Below are 24896 nucleotides of genomic sequence, written 5' to 3'. Positions count from 1 at the left end.
TGATGTGCAAGGGAAATAAAGTCATCACAATTTTTGGACACGATACGATCATGAAACAATTTGCATTGGGTACTGAAATGATCATGTTCATTGCAAAGTTCACAAGTACGGCTAAGAAAATTTAAATTTTCAGCACTAGCATCTAGCCTTTCTTGCAACCATTTAGTTTCTAAATGCTTATGCCTCTTGCAATATCTATCTTCCCTATTTGGTGTGTACTTACAAACCCAATACACTCCACAAAAATCGACATGCTTATAAGAGATATTTTCATCATGACTAGTGCAATCGTCATTAGTACTATGGATATTCAAGGAGTTCATACTAACAACATTGCAATCATGCTCATCATTCAAAGATTCAGTGCCAAACATTTTAATGCATTCTTCTTCTAACACTTTGGCACAATTTTCTTTTCCATCATTCTCACGAAAGATATTAAAAAGATGAAGCGTATGAGACAAACTCAATTCCATTTTTTTGGTAGTTTTCTTTTATAAACTAAACTAGTGCTAAAACAACAAACAAAAAGATTCGATTGCAAGATCTAAAGATATACCTTCAAGCACTCACCTCCCTGGCAACGGCGCCAGAAAAGAGCTTGATGTCTACTACGCAACCTTCTTCTTGTAGACGTTGTTGGGCCTCCAAGTGCAGAGGTTTGTAGGACAGTAGCAAATTTCCCTCAAGTGGATGACCTAAGGTTTATCAATCCGTGGGAGGCGTAGGATGAAGATGGTCTCTCTCAAACAACCCTGCAACCAAATAACAAAGAGTCTCTTGTGTCCCCAACACCAATACAATGGTAAATTGTATAGGTGCACTAGTTCGGCGAAGAGATGGCGATACAAGTACAATATGGATGGTAGATATAGGTTTTTGTAATCTGAAAATATAAAAACAGCAAGGTAACTAATGATAAAAGTGAGCACAAACGGTATTGCAATGCTAGGAAACAAGGCCTAGGGTTCATACTTTTACTAGTGCAAGTTCTCTCAACAATAATAACATAATTGGACATATAACTATCCCTCAACATGCAACAAAGAGTCACTCCAAAGTCACTAATAGCGGAGAACAAACTAAGAGATTATGGTAGGGTACGAAACCACTTCAAAGTTATTCTTTCCAATCAATCCGTTGGGCTATTCCTATAAGTGTCACGAACAGCCCTAGAGTTCGTACTAGAATAACACCTTAAGACACAAATCAACCAAAACCCTAATGTCACCTAGATACTCCAATGTCACCACAAGTATCCATGGGCATGATTATACGATATGCATCACACAATCTCAGATTCGTCTATTCAACCAACACAAAGTACTTCAAAGAGTGCCCCAAAGTTTCTACCGGAGAGTCAAGACGAAAACGTGTGCCAACCCCTATGCATAAGTTCACAAGGTCACTGAACCCGCAAGTTGATCACCAAAACATACATCAAGTGAATCACGTGATATCCCATTGTCACCACAGATAAGCACATGCAAGACATACATCAAGTGTTCTCAAATCCTTAAAGACTCAATCCGATAAGATAACTTCAAAGGGAAAACTCAATCCATTACAAGAGAGTAGAGGGGGAGAAACAACATAAGATCCAACTATAATAGCAAAGCTCGCGATACATCAAGATCGTGCCAAATCAAGAACACGAGAAAGAGAGATCAAACACATAGCTACTGGTACATACCCTCAGCCCCGAGGGTGAACTACTCCCTCCTCGTCATGGAGATCGCCGGGATGATGAAGATGGCCACCGGTGAGGGTTCCCCCCTCCGGCAGGGTGCCGAAACAGGGTCCCGATTGGGTTTTGGTGGCTACAGAGGCTTGCGGTGGCGGAACTCTAGATCTATTCTGTTCCCCGATCATTTTAGGGTATAAGGATATGTATATAGGCGGAAGAAATACGTCAGGGGAGCCACGAGGGGGGCACGAGGGTGGAGGGCGTGCCCAGGGGGGTGGGCGCGCCCCCCTGCCTCGTGCCTCCCTCGTTGCTTTCCTGACGTGCACTCCAAGTCTCCCGGGTTGCTTTCCTTCCAAAAATAACTTCTCCAGAAGGTTTCATTCCGTTTCGACTCCGTTTGATATTCCTTTTCTTCGAAACACTGAAACAAGGGAAAAAACAGGAACTGGCACTGGGCTCTGGGTCAATAGGTTAGTCCCAAAAATGATATAAAAGTGTTTAATAAAGCCCATAAACATCCAAGATGGTTAATATAATAGCATGAATACTTCATAAATTATAGATACGTTGGAGACGTATCAGTGCCTGCCGCTGCTGCACATTTAGTGACGCTCGCCAGCTCGAACGCCCACTGCCGCTCCAGATGATCCCTCTTGAAGCGGCCGGACTACTCGTAGATCTCCTGATTCCTCGCCTCTGTGCCGGTGTGTGCTGCGGCCACGGCTGCGGTAAGGCTCTTTGCGTGCTCGACAAGGCGCTCCTCCTCCTCCCGCAGGAACTCGATGTAGCGCGCAAGGTCGCTGACGCACGTGCGGGCCTCCACCTCCGCCTCCCTCCTTCGGGCGGCGGTGGTGGAGCGGGTGATGATCCCGGAGGTCGACGGTGGGCTGGCGGCCACGGCAGCCGACGATGGGGTGGCGGCCATGAAGGCCACCTCCCGCCTTTGGGCCGCGGTGCTTGAGCGGGTGATGGCCGACAGTGGGGTGGCGGCCACGATGGCCACCTCCCGCCTACAGGCCGCGGCAGCGGAGCGGGCGATGGCCCTGGCTTTCGACGGTGGTGTGGTGGCAACGGCGGCCGGCAACAGCCGCCGACGGGCAGTGGCGGCGGAGCGTGTGGTGGGTGTTCCGCGCACACCCAACAGGGACACAACGCGCACTACACTACGCCGGGGACTGAGCCGCCGCCACGGTGTAGCCTCCCAGCTGGAGCTGTCCTCTGATGACGGCGGAGTGGCTGAGCGACGACGACGCACCGGTGCCATTGGCGATTGTGGGAGAAGCAAACAAGATAAGCTACAGGGAGGGAGGGGAAAATGCGACGCAGGACTGGCCGACCGTGAGGGTTTATATAGCAGGCCGGTAAGCATTAGGATTTTGGGGGATTTCACCGAGTCGGGCGGGAAGCTTGCGCGGGAACCTACGAGGTTGCGCGGGAACCTACGAGGTTGTGCGGGAACGGGCTCACCGACGATTCATTGGCGCCACTTCGAGCCACCGTTTGGCCAAAAGAACACCCCCGCGCGTTGCGCAAACTTGCACTCTAAGCCGTCTGCGGCAGCGGGGTGACAAGACGTGCGAGAGGAGGACGAAAGGACACGTACACATACGGTTAATACAAAAAAAACGTTTGCGATTTAATTACCTACTATACCCCCGTCCTGGTTTATAAGTAGGATTTAACTAATAAAATACGAATGCATGTCGTCAAAGATTATATAGTTGGATTCGTATTTGAACATAGTTTCCAGTTATATAATTTTTGTAACATGCATTAACACTTTTTTGGTTAAATTTAAGATTATATGCCAGCAAGCGTTTTCCCGCAACACACACGGCTTATTCCATCACAAACAATTTGGATGGATCAACTGTATGCCACGTATCACACACGCAACTCTAATCTGATTCGTGTTTGATGTCTCCGACATCGATCGCACAGTTCGTCTTATTTGCCACGTATCACTGTGCCGGTCTCTGCTCGCGTCCCTCGGCAAGCTCTGCTCGCCGTTAGCCGTTAGGCGCCGCAGCGCGCTCTGCTCGCGTCCATCGGTGCGCTCGGCTTATGGACAGCTTTTCCTTGCGTGTTCAACTGCTATATGCATATATATATATGGTTGCTCGCTATTGAGGCGACCGCGGAGCGCTCTGCTCGCGTCCCTCCACGCGTGCTCTGCCAGCGGTAGGGATTGCTCACGATCATGTCGGGGGGCCCATATGCATGCGGTTGCGCCGCGCGCGTTGCCACGCGATGCAGTTACGTGCGGCACGATGGAGTTACACGCTGCAAATTAGAACTGCCATCAGGGCATGCCAATATTCCTGGCCATCCGGCTTCCCCTTTAATTCCCGCGGCCATTATAACCTTAGTCTTTTCAACCTTTCGATCGCGCCCCACAACACAACAAGCAGTCCCACGACGACACATAGAGAGGGGATGTCTAGCGCGCTCCAATGGAGTTCGACGAGCATAGAGTGGAGACCCACGTGAGGGAGACAGATCTCTCGGTGGTGTACACCATCGATCCGGCCGTGGTGGACGACTACATCAACAGCGTTGAGCAGTTGCTTGCTCGAGACAAGTACAAGGTGGTCGGCATCGATCTCCAGTACACCGCCGGTCGTCCTGGCATAGATTAGAAGGTTGTCGTCGCCCAGTTGTGTGTGCGCCATCATGTCCTCATCTACCACTACTGCATGGCCACAGAGCCTTGCGACCGTTTCAACAGTTTTGTCAACAGCACCAACTACAAGTTCGCCACGGTGGAAACCACCGATGATGTAAAAGCGCTCAGTGTTATGGGCTTGGCCTGCAAGAACCTTGTCGAAATCCGTGACCACTACAGGGTCTGGGCAGCACGAAGAAGGACTCCCTGGTTGAACTCGCCTCGGCCATTATCGACCCCTACTATGAAAAGATGAAGCAGGATGCCCAAGGAACAAGTCCTGTATCCTGGCACACGGCCTGGATGCGGCAACTGGATGAACCTCACCTCAGGTTCGCGGCCAAGAGCGTGTACACATGCTACGAGATGCACAGGCGGATTGTTGACATGAGGAAGTGCCTCGTTACCCAAATCGACGAGCCTGGATCGAGCCACAAGCAGAGCAAGCGTCACAAGAAGTAGATGATGATCAGATGATCGTTTATGCTAGTTAATCATGCATGTAATATATAGTTTACTTTATTGGTGTGTGGAAATGTCATGTGTGTAGTAGCCACCTATGTAATTATGCATGTAATAGTTTACTTTGACGTGTGCAAATGCCATGGTTGTAGTAGCCACCTATGTAAGTGGATGTTTAATTTGGTTATGCAACCATGTCCTTATAAGTATGTATATATATGTTGTTGTTCTGTATGCAGTCCCATCACACAACACACACGTCTTATTAGCAGCAACCGTCTGTGTTATTATCGGTATTCACACACATTTCTGATTACGCACTTGTTTGCCGCGTATCACACACATCTTGTTATATTGAACCGTTTATGTTCTCTTGTCTCAACACAAACAGCTCATCCGAGTGAACCGCATGCCGTTTATCGCACACACCTTGATCTGGCTGACCGTTTTTTTGTGTTGCCTAATCACAAACAGTTCATCTGAGTGAACCGTATGTATCGCACACACCGTCATCTGGCTGCCCTTTTCTTTTGTTCCTCCTCATCGCAAATAGTTAATTGAACTGAACCGTATGCCCTGCATCGCACACGGAACTAAAATCTGAACCATGTTTGATGCATCCGTCATCGCAAACGTTTTACACCTTTTTTGATGGGTTTTTTACACCACCGTTTGCGATTATTGCATCGCACACACTTTCGTCGAAGGGTTTCTGATCGTAATGTCGCGTTAGCAGCATCCTGCAGTAGTGGTGTGCTGAATGCGGAGGTGTCGTACGTTCGGTACTCGATCGGTTGGATCGCGAAAAAGTTCGACTACATCAACCGCGTTACTAAACGCTTCCGCTTATGGTCTACGAGGGTACGTAGACACACTCTTCCCCCTCGTTGATATGCATCTCCATGGATAGATTTTGCGTGTGTGTAATTTTTTTTTCAAGCAACGTTTCCCAACAACAAGACCCTAAGCTTGGGGATGTCCAAGGCACCCAAGCTAATTTTCAAGGAAGATCCAATCGTCTAAGCCTGGGATGCCCTGGATGGCATCCTCTCTTTCGTCCACGATTCATCGATATGATTATTCGGAGCTATATTTTTATTCATCACATGATATGAGTTTTATTTGAAGCGTCTTGTGCTATAGTTTTATTATATTTTTTAGTTTGCCGCAATCATTGTTTGCTGGACACATCTTTTATGCAACTTGCTTTACAGAATAGTTGTATATTTAAGTTTTGTACTGTTATTGCACATTATTATCTTGTTGCACAAAATGTGGCGATGTCAAAACGTTTGGATGCCCGGCAAAAATACCACTACACCAGAATCCCAATTTCTCAAAATACTGTTAAAGACCGATCGCCAAATCCAGACCGTTCGTTCAATCTAATCTCGCCGCCGCCCCGTTCTCTCCTGGCGGCGATGGCAAAACCTCCTCCATCCGCGGCGGCGTCGGCCGCCGGCGGCCGCGGCCCTGCCCACCACCGTACCCGCCTCCTCCTCCTGCTCCTCGTCGCCGTGGCTGCCTCCGCCTTCACCGCCGGTTATCTCCTCCGCGGCGCCCCTGTCGGCCCATGCGATACCCGAGGGGATCCTGTCGACGTCGCTACCGCCCGAGCTGGCGGTGCTGCCTCGAGCCCCCTCGGGTTCATGAAGTCCAAGCTCGTGCTGCTTGTCTCCCACGAACTCTCCCTCTCCGGTAACTAATCGCACATTTCATTTAGTGTTGAATATCCAAGAAAAATGAAGGCTGGCAACTATATAAAATGGATTAAGGTGGGTTTCGGAGATTATACTTAGTTCGAAAACGATCTCTTGCTTCCCTTGAAACATGCTGAGAGGACCAAGTCAACACAACTTGTTTCGCCTTTTCCGAACAGCATTCGATGGGATGGTTTATGCGCTTGTCCCGATGAAGCTTAGGATCCGCTTTGAACTTGTTTGTACCAGTAATCAAACCCAGAATCGAACTATTCCATTCCACTGCTGAATGACGGAAACTGTGCTTCACTTTTCCCTTCCGTGTTAGTTTGAGCAAATGCTGTACCATGATGCCATCGCGAGATTTGTACAAGAATTTAGTTCACTGCGGTACCCCAGCGATTCGGGATACTAGGAATTATGTATATTTCCAGGTAATAAACAGAGAAATTAAGATAGGTTAGTGAAATTCTTACTTGGAATGTTCAAGGCTAACTCAAGATCCCTGAAAAAAAGAACATCACAGACTATAAACGAATGTTGCTGAATATTTCACTCTGGTCTAGTTGCTCATACGTTTGAAGAGTGGGGCCTTCGAGTCTTTATGAGATTTGCCGCATTTCATCGGCAGAGATCTCTAAATTGTTGTGGTATTGCCATTATTTTGTTTATAAACCAGTGTTATTGGAGATACTTCTGTTTTGTGCAGGTGGACCGTTATTACTGATGGAGTTGGCATTTCTTCTGCGGCAGGTTGGTTGTCAAGTGGTGTGGATAACAAACCAGCGACCCGAAGGAACAAATGATGTTTCATATAGCTTGGAGCATAAGATGTTGAACCATGGAGTGCAGGTATGGTCTGAGTTCCACATTTGTTTTCGCAAATCACACCTCACCGTCACAAACTCCGGATGATTTGTACATTCTACGATGTCCAGGTCTCCAGGAAGCAATATCACAATGTGTTGTAAAATATATAAATGTGTTAGATATGAACATAATTCTTGTGATGACTTTACATATATTACTTTTATATGACCAAGAAATGTTTGAAAAAATTATCACTGGTTAAAGATGAAAGGTTTGTATGGCCTGTTCCACTGTCGCAACTTTTACATGGATATAACCTTTTTTAGCAAAGCTCGTCTCACCTCCCATCTCTGTCACGTCTATGTTTCACATGATCAAAAGTTCATGTTTCATCTTGTTTGGCATGATAGTAGTGAATTTCTATATCAAAGTGTCATGGAATAAATTATTGTTGAAGCACCATACCCGAGGTTGTAGAAAAAAGCATATCCAAAATATGAAAGTGATGAAGTTCATGTTTCATCTTATTCGGCGTGATTGTAATTGTACTAAACTGCTATTTCGAAGTGTCATGGAATAAGTCATAGTTGAAGACAATAAAGCATGTCCAAATTAAGAACTTAATCTACTGTAATGCAATATTTTACTTATGCTAGGGAACTAATTTATAATTTTAGAGGAAGTCACATTGACTTACATGGTCGCTTCACAGGTTTTACCTGCTAGGGGACAGGAGGCAATTGAGACTGCTCTTAAGGCTGACCTGGTTATCTTGAACACCGCTGTTGCTGGCAAGTGGCTCGATGCTGTTCTAAAAGATAATGTTCCTCAAGTCCTTCCGAAGATTTTGTGGTGGATCCATGAAATGCGAGGACATTACTTTAAGCTTGAGTATGTGAAACATCTTCCTTTGGTTGCTGGAGCCATGATCGATTCTCATATAACAGTTGAATATTGGAAGACCAGGACTCATGACCGTCTAAAGTATGTGCAGCTTTCTTCTGTGTACATTACATTATGAGTACCATGCTACCATTTGTGCTGTTGGACTCTTGCGTTTGATGTGTATTACTAGTCCAGTGGATATTTATCTCTCTGGCCCTTGTGTATGTGGTGACTTAGTTCCAAATTTTACTAGCTAAAATGTTTTTCTTGTGCTATATGCCTATGTATGAGCTTTTACTCCACAATGGAATATTGTAGACAATGATCATTTTGTTTGTTGCATGCTTTTAGCTTCTTTATTCCTACTTCGTACTATATACTTCTAATGTTCTTGTGCATAAAGTATACAGATGCCACAAACTTATGCTGTTCACCTCGGGAATAGTAAAGAGTTAACAGAAGTTGCCGAAGATAATGTCGCAAGAAGAGTCCTACGTGAACATATACGCGAGTTCCTTGGAGTTAGGAGTGAAGATCTCCTATTTGCTATAATAAACAGTATGTTTTGTTTGCCAAAGTCATACTTCCAAACTATATATTTGTTGGACCAATCATTCTCTCCGATTTATGCTCTTATATGCTATTGTCCTTGATAAATATCTTGTAATCCAGGTGTTTCACGGGGAAAAGGACAAGACTTATTTCTTCAAGCATTTCATCAGAGCCTGCAACTCATCCAACATCAGAAGTTAAAAGTGCCTAAAGTACATGCTGTAGTTGTCGGAAGTGATATGAGTGCTCAGACGAAGTTTGAGACACAGTTACGTGAATTTGTGGCGAAGAATGGGATCCATGACCGTGTTCACTTTATAAACAAAACGTTGGCAGTGGCACCTTATTTGGCTGCAATTGATGTGCTTGTCCAAAACTCTCAGGTGAGTCATAGTATGGATATATTTTTCTCTTGTGTCCCCATTTCAATGGTATGCTACGATGGAACTGTATGCACTATGTATGTTTACAACGTTGTTTGCATTTTTCCCACTTGGGCAGAGTATTGAAATACCTCTCATAAGCATTTATTTTAATCTGGGAACCACAAACTCTTATAGGTTGACTCCATCCATGCTAATTTTTTAGGGTCCGGGGGATCAGTCAATGAGGTTCTTTAATCTAGTCCATCCACATTATTTGTGTGGACAATATTTATGCAACCTATGTTTATTCTCGGAGCATGCTTACGTTGCTTAACCAGTTTTTACATAGAGAAGTTGCATTACCCAGGGTCCACGCACATAGTGCAAAGAAATGTGATTGGACATTCCTTATGTGAGAGTATCATTTAAACAAACTTCTCCTTTATTTTTTCTTTAAAGTTGTTCTGTAATAGCCTTGCTTGTAGGCATAGCTTACCATCTATCAGTGTTAGTAGTCAAACCTATCAGTAATGTTGACCCATGTTGGTTATTAGTTTATTACTTATTATGCTGCTAAGAATGTGTACGTGGTTTTGCGAGTTTCACTCTCTACCTATCAATGAAATTGTACACAATCTTGTGTATTCGTGAAAATAATAATTAAATGGTCGTCACTTCCAGGGTACTAGTACTTAGGTTACGGTAGAGAAAACATTACATTCAATGTGGCTATAGTTGAGAAAGATTTGTTCATGAGTGATAAAGCTTTTCCACACTTGAGTGCTAACATTTTCCATGATAGCGTTCTGTTAATCCAATAAATTGATGATTTGGTAGACTGATTTTCACTAGACCTCACTCTGCTTGTCGAAACATTCCATTTATTCTAGAATACTCCCTCTGTCCTCAAATAGATGGCGTATAAGTTCAGTCAAAAAGTGAATTCTCTCTAAGTTTGACCAAATATATAGAAGAAAATATCAACAACTATAGTATTGAATAAATAGATTATGAAAATAGATCTAATGATGGATATATTGATATTGATTTGGAATTGTTTATCTTCATATTTTTCTATATATACATAGTCAAACTTAGGAAGCATTGACTTTTTGACTGAAATTATATGCCATCTATTTAGGGACGGAGGTAGTGATACATTTCCACAACTCTAACCAGAAACTGACACACGCCACCTCATATCAGAGTGCATCATTTTTGAGCATGCTGGGTACAATGAGGATTGCTAACTGTAGTTTGTTTGTTTGTTTGCTTGCTTGCTTCTCTACTTTAACCACTTTGTTTAGTTACTTTAGGGTATATCAGCGGGACAGGGCTAAAGTCTGTTGATTTTGTCTGATTTCTTTCTAATGTTGTATAAACTTGTTACTTCGGGGTATATCAGATCTATACAGCCAGTATGAAAAAGGTTATTCGGAAGACATGTTTCTGCTAAACACAATCAGTAATATGTTCTTTCTGCACAGGCCCGTGGAGAATGTTTTGGAAGGATAACGATAGAAGCAATGGCGTTCAAGTTGCCAGTGCTGGTAATATTCTTCTCTCTACTACTCCCTCGGTTCACAAATACTCCCTTCGTCCCAAATTAGTTGTCTTAGATTTGTCTAGATACGGATGCATGTGCACATGTGAGTTATGCCATCAGTCTATCCGCCAGGCAATCAACCTTTACTGCAATGGCTGGATGGGCCAGCATTTCTCTGAATCTGGAGTTATTGTTGACAGTCATGAGGCTGGGTTTACTGTTGGAAATTCAAGTTCCTACAATCCTACACCTCTTGGGTCCCCTCCATCCACTGTTTCTTAGCCTGCATTTTCTGTAGAGTGCTTGATGCTTCCATAATCCAATTCATTGACTCAGTTTTAATGGCACTGCAATATCAGGGCACGGCTGCTGGCGGGACCACTGAAATCGTCTTGGATGGTTCAACTGGCCTTCTGCACCCTGCTGGAAAGGAGGGTGTCACGCCTCTCGCCAAGAACATGGTAAGGCTTGCGAGCCATGTTGAGCAGAGGGTCTCCATGGGAAACAAGGGCTATGCCAGGGTGAAGGAGAGGTTCATGGAGCACCACATGGCCGAACGCATTGCCGTGGTGCTGAAGGAAGTTCTACACAAGTCTCGGCAGCATCCTCATTCCTGAGTTTCCTCCCATGGTCTCCTAGAGCATCGTTGGTTTCTGGCGCTAACATGTAGATCCAGATTTTTAACAAGTTACTACTGTTTCGTCTCACGGGTCTGTTGAAGGTTTCAGCTGAATTCTGACTTTCTGAGGAAGGTTGTATAGGAGCAACCCAAGCACCTAGACAGCGACGCGACCAAAAATGATGTGCTTAAACTTGTTCCTCCGGGCATGTATGGCAGAGTAAGCGACAAGACGTAAATCGAAAGAGGTACTGCAGCAGAAGCAGAAATTAGAAGCTTAGAAATGAATAGGACTGGGCAAACAGAAGAATCATGTCCAATTGTGTATTTGCGCGCATGTGCCAGGGGCCAGGCCCCAGGTGCTGCTTATTACTAGTATGAAATGATTTGCATGCCAAACTAAATGTTTCAATCTTCAAACAGCTTTGTCCCGGTATTTTTAACTCTTGACCGGCTCCTAAAACCTGTGGCTCGCAGTCATATGTATGAACCATCATGGTGCTTGGTAAACTAATCAGAGGGACTGTGCTTCCTTACTGAACCTGCTAGTGTTGCTGTTAGCGAAGCAACCAGTGCTGTTTGAAAAGTTGAAGGCCATGTTCATAGTTATGAAGAGCAGTGGTAGCGAAGGGCTCCAGCTTCATCATGGTGTCCCCTCTGGAATCGGATCCTCTAACTTGGAGAAGGAAAGTCACGGTGCTACAGTGCTAGCCTAGTGTAAAATGAAGAAAAGTTAGGGACTATTAGCAGGTTGTTTATTGTAGATATAAATAATCTAAAATTAATTTTATTTCACCAGTTTGTTTGTATGTAATTATTATAAATGTATACAATAGATATGTAATTTGCAAACTAATTTAAGTCATTTTAGCCTTAATCACAAGGATTAAAGAAGGAAAGTTAGGGCATTGTAGCTTCTCTAACATTCCTTCTTAATGTTAGAGGATCCGGTTCCGTCCCGTCTATATATTGGTGTTTCGGTTCACGGGTTTTGTGTATCTTGTTCGTCAGCCTTGAATCCTTGATGAGCCTAATAACTAGAAGATGTAAGCATAGAAGATCTGAGTTTTTCTACTGTCAGTCAATCAGCGAAACAGCTCATGCTTGTGACATCAACAGTTCATGCACATTAATAAAATGAAAATTGCCAGAATACATGCATCTCATGCTTGGGACATCATCCTTTACCCACCACACGATTAATGTGCTAGATAGTACGTACTACTAGTACATGATGTGCATTTTCAACAATAATTGCGGCGAGACACCACTTGTGGCATCACATAGATCCCTTGCCGGCGGCTTTGGACGCCAGCCTCTTCTTCCCAATCTTGTGCCTGACCATCCTGAGGATCCTCAAGAACCAGTAGGCGCTCACCAGCAGCAAGCTCGTCGCCATCGTCTTTAGATAATTGAATTAGTAAATGGAAATAAGTACATATGCATCAAGAAATGGAAATGGTTGGGCCGGATTGGAAGGTTGTACGACGTACGACGTACCTTGATGAGGATGGGGTTGTCAGCCGTCACAGTGCGGTAGGTGACGTACGTCCCACAAACCATCCTTGCCACCGAGAAGGTCACCGCGAACAGGATCTACGTACCCATGCATGGGCCAGAAAGTAGTACACGTAATTACTTCACCGCCAGAGAGAGAGGGAAGAGGGAGGGGGAACAGGATCAATACGTACGTCGACGAGGAGGTTGAGGTCTGTGTCCTTTACGCCGAGCTCCTTGAGCATCTCCCTGAGGTGCAGCAGCGGGCTGGAGATCTCCGTGACGAGCAGGCACGCCACCAGCTCCGTCCCACACTGCACGCCACGTACCCCAAGATCAACCGCGCTGTTCATTGGCCACCCACGGGTATACACCGGATACTCGGCTAGAAGATAGAGAAATAATAAGAAGAAGAAATACTCAAGGTGGTACCCTCTGGTAGGCGAGGCCGGCGGCGAGGCCGACGATGCTGATGAGGTGGTGCAGGGCGTTGTCCAGCCGCGCGTCGCCGCTCAGGTGGCAGCAAGCCCCGTCGTAGATCATGTACGACAGCGTCACCGCCAGCGCCCTCATCTGACAATTACCGCACTTATTAATCGATCAAGCACTACTCACAGGAATTCTATTTCTCATTGACGAGCAGCAGAAATGAAAATTTTACTCGAGTGTTCTGTTCGTTGGACGGGGTACGTATACGGTCGTGGTTGTAATTGTACCGGCCGCATGTGCATGGGCTAGCTGTGATGCGGGGGAGGAGCATTGTTTACATCTACTCCCTCCGTTCCTAAATATTTGTCTTTCTAAACATTTTAAATGGACTACAACATACGGATGTATATAGACATATTTTAAAATGTAGATTTATTTATTTTGCTTTGTATGTAATCACTTGTTGAAATCTTTAAAAAACAAATATTTAAAAACGGAGGGAGTATTTTTAGCATAGTTGCTTCTAGAACCCTATTATCTTGCGAACGTTCGCTGTGAGAATGTGACATTAGCAAACGTTTTGATGACAGTTTTAGTTGTTTAAGGATGACATGTTAAAAGAACAACACGAAGGAAATTTTGAGCAAACACGAGCATAAACTGTCATAGTTTCATCTTGCGTTGCAACTAAATTTGTTTGCCATCCCTTTTCCAGCAAAGGTCAGGCTCTTCCCGATGCTCCACCTTATACATGTGCTAAGCCTTTCATGTAGGTAAAAAAAACTATTATGGCAAGTTATTTAAGAGGAGAGAGATGGGTGTGGTGATCCCAGAAAGAAACAATGCTAGGCGCGTGAACCTAGACAAAACATTTAAATGGAGGAAGCCCATCAATACATGAAGAGCTTTAGTTGCTAAATCATTAAATGCAGCAAGCTTAGGGCATCTCCAGCAGGTTGTATGTTAGTCTTGTTGGTAAAATGTCCATGTCATCAACCAACAAGCTATCATACAACTACTCCAATAGGTTGTATGTAAGCTATCCAATAGATGATGAGAAAATAAATGTGATTGCTCTCTATAACACCTTGGAGCTTGTGCAAAAGTTGTTGGTTAATCTACATACAACTTTGCTCTCTCTTCACATTTATTACATGCCACATCATCACTATGTCCTACTCCCTCCGTTCCTAAATACTTGTCTTTCTAGGCATTTCAAATGACTATCACATACGGATGTATGTAGACATATTTTAGAGTGTAGATTCACTCATTTTACTCTGTATGTAGTCACTTGTTGAAATGCCTAGAAAGACAAGTATTTAGGAACGGAGGGAGTAGGTGGCAAATTTACCAACACCTATCTTACAACGGTTGAAGATGCCCTTAACTACCGTAAGCTAAGCACCTACTAAACTATTTAATGTGCTTAGCACCTCATCTAAGCACTGATGCATTGTCAGCAGCCTCAGCAAGATATAGCATTTCCATTTTTTATATTTGTCTGCACGTACTTCATGACTATGACTACACGTTCAAATTTCAGTGGATAGAGTAATTAAGTCTGACACATGCATGGCATTTACTCTGTGAATTAACTTTTGCATGCAGATGCAGTGCGCGGTCCTGACCTTGTCCTCGTGTCTCTGGATTTCAGAGATTCGGAGAGTAACCTCCTATACGTGTGTGGACGGAGTAAAACTCAGGACCTAATTAAGCGTCTAGTACACACAACGTAAAAACTACTCCTATATGAGTAAAAACGGAGGGAGTAAAAAAGATACTATAATGCACAATGTAAACTGAAAAGAATGGAGGACATGCCCTAGAAGTATGCACAACGAGTGATAAAGTTTTCACCAAATGGTGGGCCTAATATTTAGATATACTCCTATATGAGTACTAAATGGTTTATATATTTGTTTATCTTTCATGATATGGTTCAAAGGAATTTTTTTCATGATAGGGTGTCCGAAGGATGCTAGGGCATCACCAACACTGTTTCCTATACTTCCCACAAACATCCAGACCGACGTGCCCTATAATTCCTGCAAATGATCGACTCCTGTATCCATGTCCATGGATGGATAGATAGTCCGGTATAAGATACAGCATTGGAGATGCCCTAAGACCTAGACCTGATCTGAAAAATTCATGATGACATAACTTTGTCCCGAAAAATAAATGCAGACCATAACCTTGTGTATATCACTTTCGAATGAGAAAGTGTTTGAACCAGAGAGAGTCAGCGAGCGCTACTTTTAACTACTTAGTGTAAAAAACGGTCTTATATTACGGAACGGAGAGAGTAGAATTTTTGCTTCTCCACCTTGTTATTGACTTAGTCGTCGAAGTAGTAGTGTACTGTGGCGTCAACGGTTTGTGGTGTTGCTAAACATCGAAGTTTCCTTTGAATTTAAATTTACACACCACAGACATCGCTAATCCGTCAACATTCTCAGCCCGAACAGCATTTTTTTTTACTAAGCGGCGTATTGAGCTAACTAATCAATCATATACTCGACGAGTAGGAGGACGGCGCTAACTACCAGCAACAGAAAATTAGTTAAGCAGGCAGCGAATAATGCGCGTGGCGTGCGTACCTGGCGCGGCGAGGAGGGTGAGGCGACGGGGGAGACGGGGGAGGCCCAGTCCTGCACGGAGAGGCAGCCGAGGGCGACGCCGGTGACGGCGTGCATGGTGGAGACCGCGCGGTTGCAGAAGTCGTAGGAGCGCTTGGGGAGCAGCGCCCGCAGCAGCAGGAACGCCGTCGACCAGAACACCACCCCGGACGCCACCAGGCTCGCCACGCCGCCGTAGTCCTCCATATGGCGCCGGCGACTAGTCTAACGGACGAGGCCGGGAGATGGCGGCAGGCGGCGTACTACTACTAGCGCGCGCAAAGTAAGGGGATCCGGGGTATAAACTAGAGGTATGGCCGCCAGCCGAGTAGGTAGTCCGCGACGGGGAGATGAGATATAGTGTGGCTAGCTGTAGGAAGGTGGGAGGCAGGGGGGGAAGAGAGGGCGCAGCCAGCACGAGGATGGCCATGTGCAGCAGTGGGCAGAATATTGGTGTGCCGCCTCATTATTAACCATTATGGAGGTTTGAAGGAGGCTGGTTGGGAAATTAATTGGGGATCCACCCAGTCCCAGGCCGCAGTAACTTGGTCCTTTCTGAAAACAGTAGGAGTAGGACTACTAATAATTTCTAAAAGTAATTAGTAATACTAGTACTGAGGTCCTAAAAAAAGTACTGAAAAAGCAGGAGCAATTACCAGCATGGTAGTACCAGACTTGTCTGCCTTTGGACGCTTGCTGCCCCGGAAAGAATCTTGCAAAACCTCACGCGGGCTGGCTGATTAATAAAGCTACAAATAGGAGTACACTGATACTGAGACCTTTTTTTTTTAATCTATTATGGCAGTATAGAGAACACTAGAGGTAAATTAGAACCAGATTCATGAACCACTTAGCGATGACTACCAGCACTGGAGCGAGCAGAAGGCGCCCCTTCCTTACCGGAGTCGGGCAAACCTTGTTACTATAGACAGTCGGGTAGTCATTGTGTTAAGGCCCAAAAGACCAGCACACCAGAGCAGCAACCATCGACGTTGAAAAGAGTAGTAGATCGGAAAGATCAAACCTGTAACCAGACGAACGAAGATGAACAAGAATTGAATCCAAATAGATCTACCGAAGATCAACACCGACCAAATTCCGCAAGATCCGACAGAGACACGCCTCCAAACATCCTTCGATGACGCTACTTGTATCATCAGGATGTGGATAGAACGTGGGAGCCATTGTTTCTAGTGAGGGATGTCGTCACTGCCACACATCCCAACCAAAACATTGAGCCTAACAAAAAACGAGAACGGGTTCCTCCCACCGGCGTGGCGCCGAGATCCACTGCACCTCCACAGCCCAAAGGCCATCGGAGGTGGGGCAGATCGGCGTCGGCGCCCGCGGAAGGAGGAAGGAGACATTTTTCGAGAAGGTGGAGTAAGACACAAAACGTTGACCACTGATAATGGGAGTTTGATTACGAATCGTGCAATCTGATCAAACTGAGTGAGTAAATTCGATTTTGCATCAGGTATACGTAGGACTGGTTTGTTGGCAAAAGTTGAACTATACTAATTTCGTTTGGTGCTGACATCCCACCGTATGTAAGCACGAATATTGTCGTTTGTTGCTGCGTGCTGGTGGCTGCCGTCGGGCGACGGGGACCTGGCGCTAGCTGCCCAGCTGCACCCGCGGAGGAGAAGACTCTCCGAAAAAGCGACTGATTCGCCAAGCAAAATGTTTTTTTTACATTCTGGTGAAGCTTTTATTAAATTGTCATAATATTTATATGGACGAAAAAAGATCATCGGGCTGATCTAATCAAAACTGACGGACAGCCTCTAAAAATAAAGCATTCTTCGTTACATTGTGAGTTTTAAAATTTAAGTACATGAACTATATTAGAGTAAATGTAAAAACTGACGAATGGTCAACGATCTCATGGATGATTGCTCCGTAGCTCGCAAAACTTCCTTGCTCTACAGCATTAACCACCACCATGCAATCGCAAGCAGCGAATCCGCTGAATATAGAGATCATCACAAAGGTCCATGGCTTCTTTGATAGCAAGTGCTCCGAGTGTAGTTGGGCCAGAAATACTCTTGAAAAAAACTGTTGATGCTCCTAGAAAGGTTCTAACAAAGTGTTGGCTGCGTAAAACATGACATGATGAAGGAAAAAGGAAAAAGCCTTTGTGTGCCGTTAAACTTGACATGATGAAGGCTTATGATCGAGTGGAGTGGATTTTTCTGGAAAGAGTTATGGAGCAGCTAGGCTTTTCTCATACATGGACGGCCATGGTTATGAGATGTGTCACCTCCGCAAGATTCTCTGTGAAGCTGAATGGTGATTTATCATAAGGCTTTCTCCCTACGAGGGGGCTTCGGCAGGGGGATCCGTTGTCTCCGTATCTCTTTCTCTTCTGTGTAGAAGGCTTCTCAGCGCTACTCAAGCGAGCGCAACAGGAGAAGGAGATTCAGGGGGTCTCTTTTGGCAGGATGGGACCGAGTATCACACATCTTCTCTTCGCCGATGATAGCATTGTTTTTCTAGAAGCCTCACACGCTAATATGACAAGGCTTAGATCCATCCTTCAGGTATATGGAGAGGCATCCGGTCAGAAGGTGAATATGCAAAAGTCGTCTATCTTCTTTGGCAAAGGGTGTAGGGAGGAAAGCAAAGGGGAGCTGAAACACGCATTGGGGGTTGAATCAGAGGCCCTCAACGAACGTTATTTGGGGCTACCCATGATGGTGGGAAGAGCTAAGGATGGGTCTTTTAAGCACATGAAAGAATCATCAAAAGCAAAAGTTACTGGGTGGAAAGGACAAGGTTTGTCAAAGGCTGCGAGGGAAGTGTTGGTGAAGTCGGGACTGCAAGCAACACCGACATACCCAATGAGTTGCTTCTAGCTCTCCAAGAAGATGTGCCGGAACCTGAAATCTATCTCTTCGAAATTCTGGTGGGGAGCAGCCGATGGGGAACGCAAAGTCCACTGGGTGGCGTGGGATAAAATGTGTACGAGAAAAAGGGAAGGTGGAATGGGGTTCGGAAACTTTTGAGATTTTCAACCAAGCTCTTCTAGCAAAGCAGGTGTGGCGGATCATTATGGTGCCAAATTCATAATGCGCCCGTGTGTTAAAAGCTAGATATTTTCAGGACATGGATATAATGTCAGCCCCCTGTCCACAAGGTTGCTCTTTCACCTGGAGAAGTCTAATGCATGGGAGGGATCTGTTAGCACAAGGATTGGTGTGGAGAGTGGGAGACGGCTCTACAATCAATGTACATAACAGTAATTGGATCCCCAGGGCAGGGAGCATGACACCACTGGGTGTTGTGTTCGTCCCAAACTTAACCAAGGTGGCAGACTTCCTAAAGGTCCAGTCTTCTGAGTGGGATGTCGACAAACTGCACCGTGTGTTCTCTGAAGGGGACGTCGCAGATATTAAAAATATTTTCATAGGAGGGCAGGGGAAAGAGGACTACAGGGCTTGGAACTTCACAAAGAGTGGTCATTTTACAGTCCGCTCAGCATATCATCTTGGTATGTCGCTCAAGGCAACAAAAAGGGAGCAGGCGTTGGGATCCTCATCTGTGGCTGATCATAAAAGTTGGAATGAGTTGTGGGCTGCAGACTTGTAGAATAAGATAAAAATACATGCATGGCGCATGCTATCTAACGGTGTGACGGTTGGTATGGAGCTTCACCGACGGAAAATCAAGCCCGGAATCTTCTACGCCGCGTGTGGCAGGGAGGAGACCATCATCCACAGATTCTGGCGCTGCCCCCACTCACGCCATTACTGGAAGCTGCTTGGCGACACGGTGGCCACCCCCTTAGCAGGACTGCCTGAAGGGATTGTGGCCTACAGCGGAATGAGAGCTTGGGTGTTGGACTGGCTGAGTAGGACGGGGAATGAAGAAAGGGAGATGGTCTTGAGGAGCTGGTACGAGCTATGGTTAGCACGTAATAAGGCAAGGGGCACTCACCAAATGGAAGATCCACAGCTGATCGTTCAACGAGTACTGTACCTAGCGGAAGAGTGGATGTCGAGCAAGGACACGGTGATCAAACAGGCAGTAGAAAGGGGACCGGATAAGTGGAGCAAACCTGACGATGGTTGGGTTAAAGTGAATTCTGATGGGGTGCTGGGCAAACACCAAGGATCAGGAGGAGGAGGAGCTGTTCTCAGGAACAACCATGGTGAGTTCATTGCGGGAGCGTGCCATTTTTCCCCTCTTGCTGCTGATGCGGAGACGGTGGAATTACTAGTGTGCCGACGAGCTGTTATCCTTGCCCAAGAACTAAACATCCAGAGGGTGATCCTTGAGAGAGACTCACAGGTAGCCGTCTGGAAGATCTCGAGTGAACAGAAGGATCTATACGGCAATGAGCAAATAGTAGAAGAGTTGAAGACGCTACTCTCTACGTTTAGTGGTTTTAGAATTGCTTGGGTGCGTCGGGCTGCGAATAAAGTCGCACATATCCTAGCAAGGGAAGGTTGTAAGAATTTTCTTTGTAAGACTTGGCTTCATGTACCTCCAGAGTGTATAAGCTCGGAGATTACAGTAGATGGAGCTATGAACTTTTAATAAAGCTTAAGTCTTCCCCTCAAAAAAATAAAATACAAAGTGCTTTTTTTTAGATAAAAGAAAACAAAAACAAAACAAAGTGCTGGCATGGGGTATTCGGCGCGTCCTCTCCCTCGACAGGGCCACTTGGGCGCGCTGCGCGAGGCCTTCAGCCCAGTCTTTCTTATTTGAGCGAATGTCTGTCCTAGGCCAAGTCTGATTTGGTTGACGATGGAATGATCGGCCAACTGAAACACTCTCAGCCCATCGTCTGTCAGACCTCTAGATTTTGAGCACACACAAGTACAAAGGGAAGGAAGCAAATCCTTTGCCTAGGCTATTGTAAAAGAGATGTCCTACGAAATCACTAATTAAGAGGTACCCTTTGTTACTCTTGTAAGAGGTAACTCTCACATTTTCTGGTCTTGGCAAGTGGTGCGCTGCATGTGCATTATTTGCCGCAACTGGATGTTTTTTTGTTTCTGTAAATTCGTTTTTTAATTGCTTTATCTCTTGAATCATGCTTTCAAATCACGAATCGTTTTCACTATTGGATTTCTCGCGTCGAGATCATCAAAACTAAATCCCATGTTAACAGATTACGATGAATATATTTTTTCACAAAACGAAAAGAATAAACCAAAACAAAACTGAGAAAAACAGGGAATAAAACTGAAAACCAACAAAGATGAAAAAAATATGAAAACGAAAAAGCCGAAAAACAGAAGAAAAAAAAGAAACCAAAAAAACCAGAACCCGAAAGCACACTTGTGCTTTCTAAAAAAACAATTTGGGTAAGCACAATTGTGTTTTTCCCTCTTCAGGACGCAGAAGCACATGTTGTGCTTTGTTTGATTGTTTGTTTCATATGTTATGTTTTAATTTTTACTATTCTTTATATTTCTAAATACTCCTATTATAGATATATCTCAAAACTTACATGTCATAAATTTTTAAAAACTTCTACCATGAACTAGAAAAATTTCATGAAACATAAAAATTTGTTCGTGCAATTTTAAAGAATGTTCATACCATTGAATAAAAAGTTCACATGTTTAAAAATATGTTCATGACATTTCTTTAGAATGTTCATGAAAATGTCCAAAAAGAAGTCCGTATATTGTAAAAAATATTCATACATTCAAAAACTTTATTTATTGAAACTCAAAATTTCTCGTGCATTTAAAAACATGTTCATGAAATGTAAAAATTGTTCGCGCAATTGTTTTAAAAACATCATAACACATAGAAAAAATGTAATGTCATTTGAAAAATCTTCATAAGCAGTTGAGAAAACTGTCAGTGGTCATGGTATTAAAAAAATGTTGAGCGTAAGTTTAATTTTTTTTACTAGGAACTAACACTATTTTATGTGCATTTCACAAATTTGCAACATGTATTCGAATAAATTTTAAGCCAGAATTTGAAAAATGTTTAACCTGTATAAAAATATGTTCGAGGTATATTCAAGCTAAGTTGGCATGTATTTGATAATAGAAAAAATATGTAAATATAAATAAATAAAAGTAAAAAATAAAAATGAGTAAAGAAATACACAACAAAAAAAATGTGTGAAACCTTTCGAAAACCAGGCGAAAGGTTTATAAAACAAATCCACACTGTAGTTCTAAATTCGGCCGCAAACTCCTCACACACTTTTTGTTGGACTTGGCCATTAGAATGCTCGTTTGAGCTAGCCTTTGTTCTGTTTCGCATTAGGCGATATCTAGCAGTTGCTCAAAAAGATGATATCTAGCATTTACAGATGCTATCTATGTCAAGTAGTCGACCTTTCGCATAGGTACCTCTTGGGAAATCCTCAAAAAAAAAAGAGATACCTCTTGGGCACCATTAAAAAATAGGTACCTCTTGAGCGGGCCAGCCCATCGAGCACTCACTCTGTAGCAATATATTCCTCTAGTTATTTTTCTTCTTTCTTTTACTAGGTTTCAATTTGTCTATTATCTTGGTCTAGATAAAACATGAATATTTAATTATTTTTAAAGTGACATCTTCTACAAAAAGTATGTAATTACTTATTTAAATTTCTTACATTTTTTTGGAATACTGAATATTTATTATATTTTATGAACATTTTTAAAATTATTAGAAAATATTTTGAGTTTTAGAAAGTTTTTGAAAAGAAAAGAAAAAACCCTGCCAAAACCGATAGAGAAAAAAAAATCTAACAACAACCTTCTGGAAGCTTCCTAATACCGAGAAAGCGAGAGTTAGAACCTTTCCAAAAATGGAATATTGTACGCATCGGTAACTAGCTATATGAGTCGGCCTAGTTAGTTTTTTTCCAAAAGTCGGCCTAGTTAGTTGCACACGTCATTGGGTATGTGTGTTAGGATTTGCTATTGTAACGACATCTTCAACGACCGACCCGCAAACCGAACATCGCATTCATCCGTGAAATGAGGGAGACCAATCCATGGACATTGATGCTGATGTTGATCATCCAAAGATATCCACATACATTTCAAACCATATTTTAATAAAAACAGGCAAATTACATGCAAGCCGGATGATTTTCATACAAACTGGAGTGAATTCATTATATTTTGAACATATTTCATTCAAAAAAGACCGGACTTAAGCCTAGCGTACGATAGCGCTCGTCGTCCAAGTCCTTGTTCCCTTTCGACGACCACGTCCTCCATCTGCCATCTCCATGAGTGACCGGGATAAGACTAGCGATGCGAAGGTGTGGTCGCCGTTGAGGAACAGTAGAACATGGGAGAGGGACCTGCCCACTTGGAACGCGAGGCCCCGCCGCCTCCCATGCCCTACTTATACTCGTCGGAGTCTGCGCCATGTCCATCGCTGGTGGACATGAGGTCGATGATGAACGTGGACGGGTCGACACTGTCCTCCTGCCACATGCGCCCCTGAAAGTGTTGGGGAACGTAGTAATTTCAAAAAAATTCTTACGCACACGCAAGATCATGGTGATGCATAGCAACGAGAGGGGAGAGTGTTGTCCACGTACCCTTGTAGACCGAAAGCGGAACGTTATGACAACGCGGTTGATGTAGTCGTACGTCTTCACGATCCGACCGATCCAAGTACCGAACACACGGCACCTCCGAGTTCAGCACATGTTCAGCTCGATGACGTCCCTCGAACTTCGATCCAGCAGAGTTTTGAGGGAGAGTTCCGTCAGCACGACGGCGTGGTGACGATGATGATGTTCTACCGACGCAGAGCTTCGCCTAAGCACCCTTACGATATTATCGAGGTGGATTATGGTGGAGAGGGGCACCGCACACGGCTAAAAGATCAATGATCAATTGTTGTGTCTCCAAAGGGTGCCCCCCTCCCCGTATATAAAGGAGTGGAGGAGGGGGAGGGCCGGCCCTCTCTATGGCGCGCTCTAGGAGGAGTCCTACTCCCACCGGGAGTAGGATTCCCTCCCTTTCAAGTAGTAGGAGTAGGAGTCAAGGAAAGGGGAGAGAGAAGAGAAGGAAGGAGGGGCGCAGCCCCTCCCCCTAGTCCAATTCGGACTAGGCCTTGGGGGGGGGGGGCGCCCAGCCTCTCCTCTCTCTTTTCCCTAAAGCCCAATAAGGCCCATATACTCCCTGGCGAATTCCCGTAACTCTCTGGTACTCCAAAAAATACCGGAATCAATCGGAACCTTTCCGATGTCCGAATATAGTCGTCCAATATATCGATCTTTACGTATCGACCATTTCGAGACTCCTCGTCATGTCCCCAATCTCATCCGGGACTCCGAACTACCTTCGATACATCAAAACACATAAACTCATAATATAACCGTCATCGAACTTTAAGCGTGCGGACCCTACGGGTTTGAGAACAATGTAGACATGATCGAGACACGTCTCCGGTCAATAACCAATAGCGGAACCTGGATGCTCATATTGGCTCCCACATATTCTACGAAGATCTTTATCGGTTAAACCGCATAACAACATACGTTGTTCCCTTTGTCATCGCTATGTTACTTGCCCGAGATTCGATCGTCGGTATCTCAATACCTAGTTCAATCTCGTTACCGGCAAGTCTTTTTACTCGTTCCGTAATACATCATCCCGCAACTAACTCATTAGTTACAATGCTTGCAAGGCTTATAGTGATGTGCATTACTGAGTGGGCCCAGAGATACCTCTCCGACAATCGGAGTGACAAATCCTAATCTCGAAATACGCCAGCCCAACAAGTACCTTTGGAGACACCTGTAGAGCACCTTTATAATCACCCAGTTACGTTGTGACGTTTGGTAGCACACAAAGTGTTCCTCCGGTAAACGGGAGTTGCATAATCTCATAGTCATAGGAACATGTATAAGTCATGAAGAAAGCAATAGCAGAATAATAAAGTTATTATTTATTTCCTTATTTCATGATAAATGTTTATTATTCATGCTAGAATTGTATTAACCGGAAACATAATACTTGTGTGAATACATAGACAAACAGAGTGTCACTAGTATGCCTCTACTTGACTAGCTCGTTGATCAAAGATGGTTATGTTTCCTAGCCATAGACATGAGTTGTCATTTGATTAATGA

General features: G+C 44.3%; 2 protein-coding genes across 2 annotated transcripts; one reads left to right on the top strand and one right to left on the bottom strand.

The window, feature by feature from the left end:
- Positions 1 to 6171: 6171 nt before the first annotated feature.
- On the top strand, positions 6172 to 11695 carry LOC123078090 (uncharacterized). Its single transcript, XM_044500483.1, has 7 exons — positions 6172 to 6512; positions 7224 to 7366; positions 8037 to 8308; positions 8613 to 8767; positions 8882 to 9144; positions 10614 to 10676; positions 11032 to 11695. The coding sequence occupies exons 1-7, from the start codon at positions 6236 to 6238 to the stop codon at positions 11287 to 11289; spliced, it is 1431 nt and encodes a 476-aa protein (XP_044356418.1). The 5' UTR covers positions 6172 to 6235; the 3' UTR covers positions 11290 to 11695.
- Positions 11696 to 12398: 703 nt separating this feature from the next.
- Positions 12399 to 16264, bottom strand: LOC123078091 (TLC domain-containing protein 5). The gene is made up of 5 exons (XM_044500484.1): positions 15821 to 16264; positions 13221 to 13361; positions 12983 to 13102; positions 12792 to 12887; positions 12399 to 12693 (listed from the first exon to the last, which is right to left on the bottom strand). The coding sequence occupies exons 1-5, from the start codon at positions 16043 to 16045 to the stop codon at positions 12571 to 12573; spliced, it is 705 nt and encodes a 234-aa protein (XP_044356419.1). The 5' UTR covers positions 16046 to 16264; the 3' UTR covers positions 12399 to 12570.
- Between the last annotated feature and the right edge of the window lie 8632 nt (positions 16265 to 24896).

This window comes from Triticum aestivum, chromosome 3D, assembly GCF_018294505.1.
Source record: "Triticum aestivum cultivar Chinese Spring chromosome 3D, IWGSC CS RefSeq v2.1, whole genome shotgun sequence".
Taxonomy (NCBI): Eukaryota; Viridiplantae; Streptophyta; class Magnoliopsida; order Poales; family Poaceae; genus Triticum; species Triticum aestivum.
Note: the sequence above shows the minus strand (reverse complement) of the source record. Positions and strands in the feature narration are given on the sequence as shown.

Excerpts from the sequence above, each read along its gene's own strand:
- LOC123078090 (XM_044500483.1), top strand. The coding sequence starts at position 6,236 with ATGGCAAAACCTCCTCCATCCGCGGCGGCGTCGGCCGCCGGCGGCCGC. Across the intron at positions 6,513-7,223 it reads CCACGAACTCTCCCTCTCCG|GTGGACCGTTATTACTGATG; the intron begins GTAACTAATCGC and ends TGTTTTGTGCAG. Across the intron at positions 8,309-8,612 it reads AGGACTCATGACCGTCTAAA|TATACAGATGCCACAAACTT; the intron begins GTATGTGCAGCT and ends TTGTGCATAAAG.
- LOC123078091 (XM_044500484.1), bottom strand. The coding sequence starts at position 16,045 with ATGGAGGACTACGGCGGCGTGGCGAGCCTGGTGGCGTCCGGGGTGGTG. Across the intron at positions 13,103-13,220 it reads CCGGCCTCGCCTACCAGAGG|TGTGGGACGGAGCTGGTGGC; the intron begins GTACCACCTTGA and ends CGTGGCGTGCAG. Across the intron at positions 12,694-12,791 it reads ACAACCCCATCCTCATCAAG|ACGATGGCGACGAGCTTGCT; the intron begins GTACGTCGTACG and ends AATTATCTAAAG.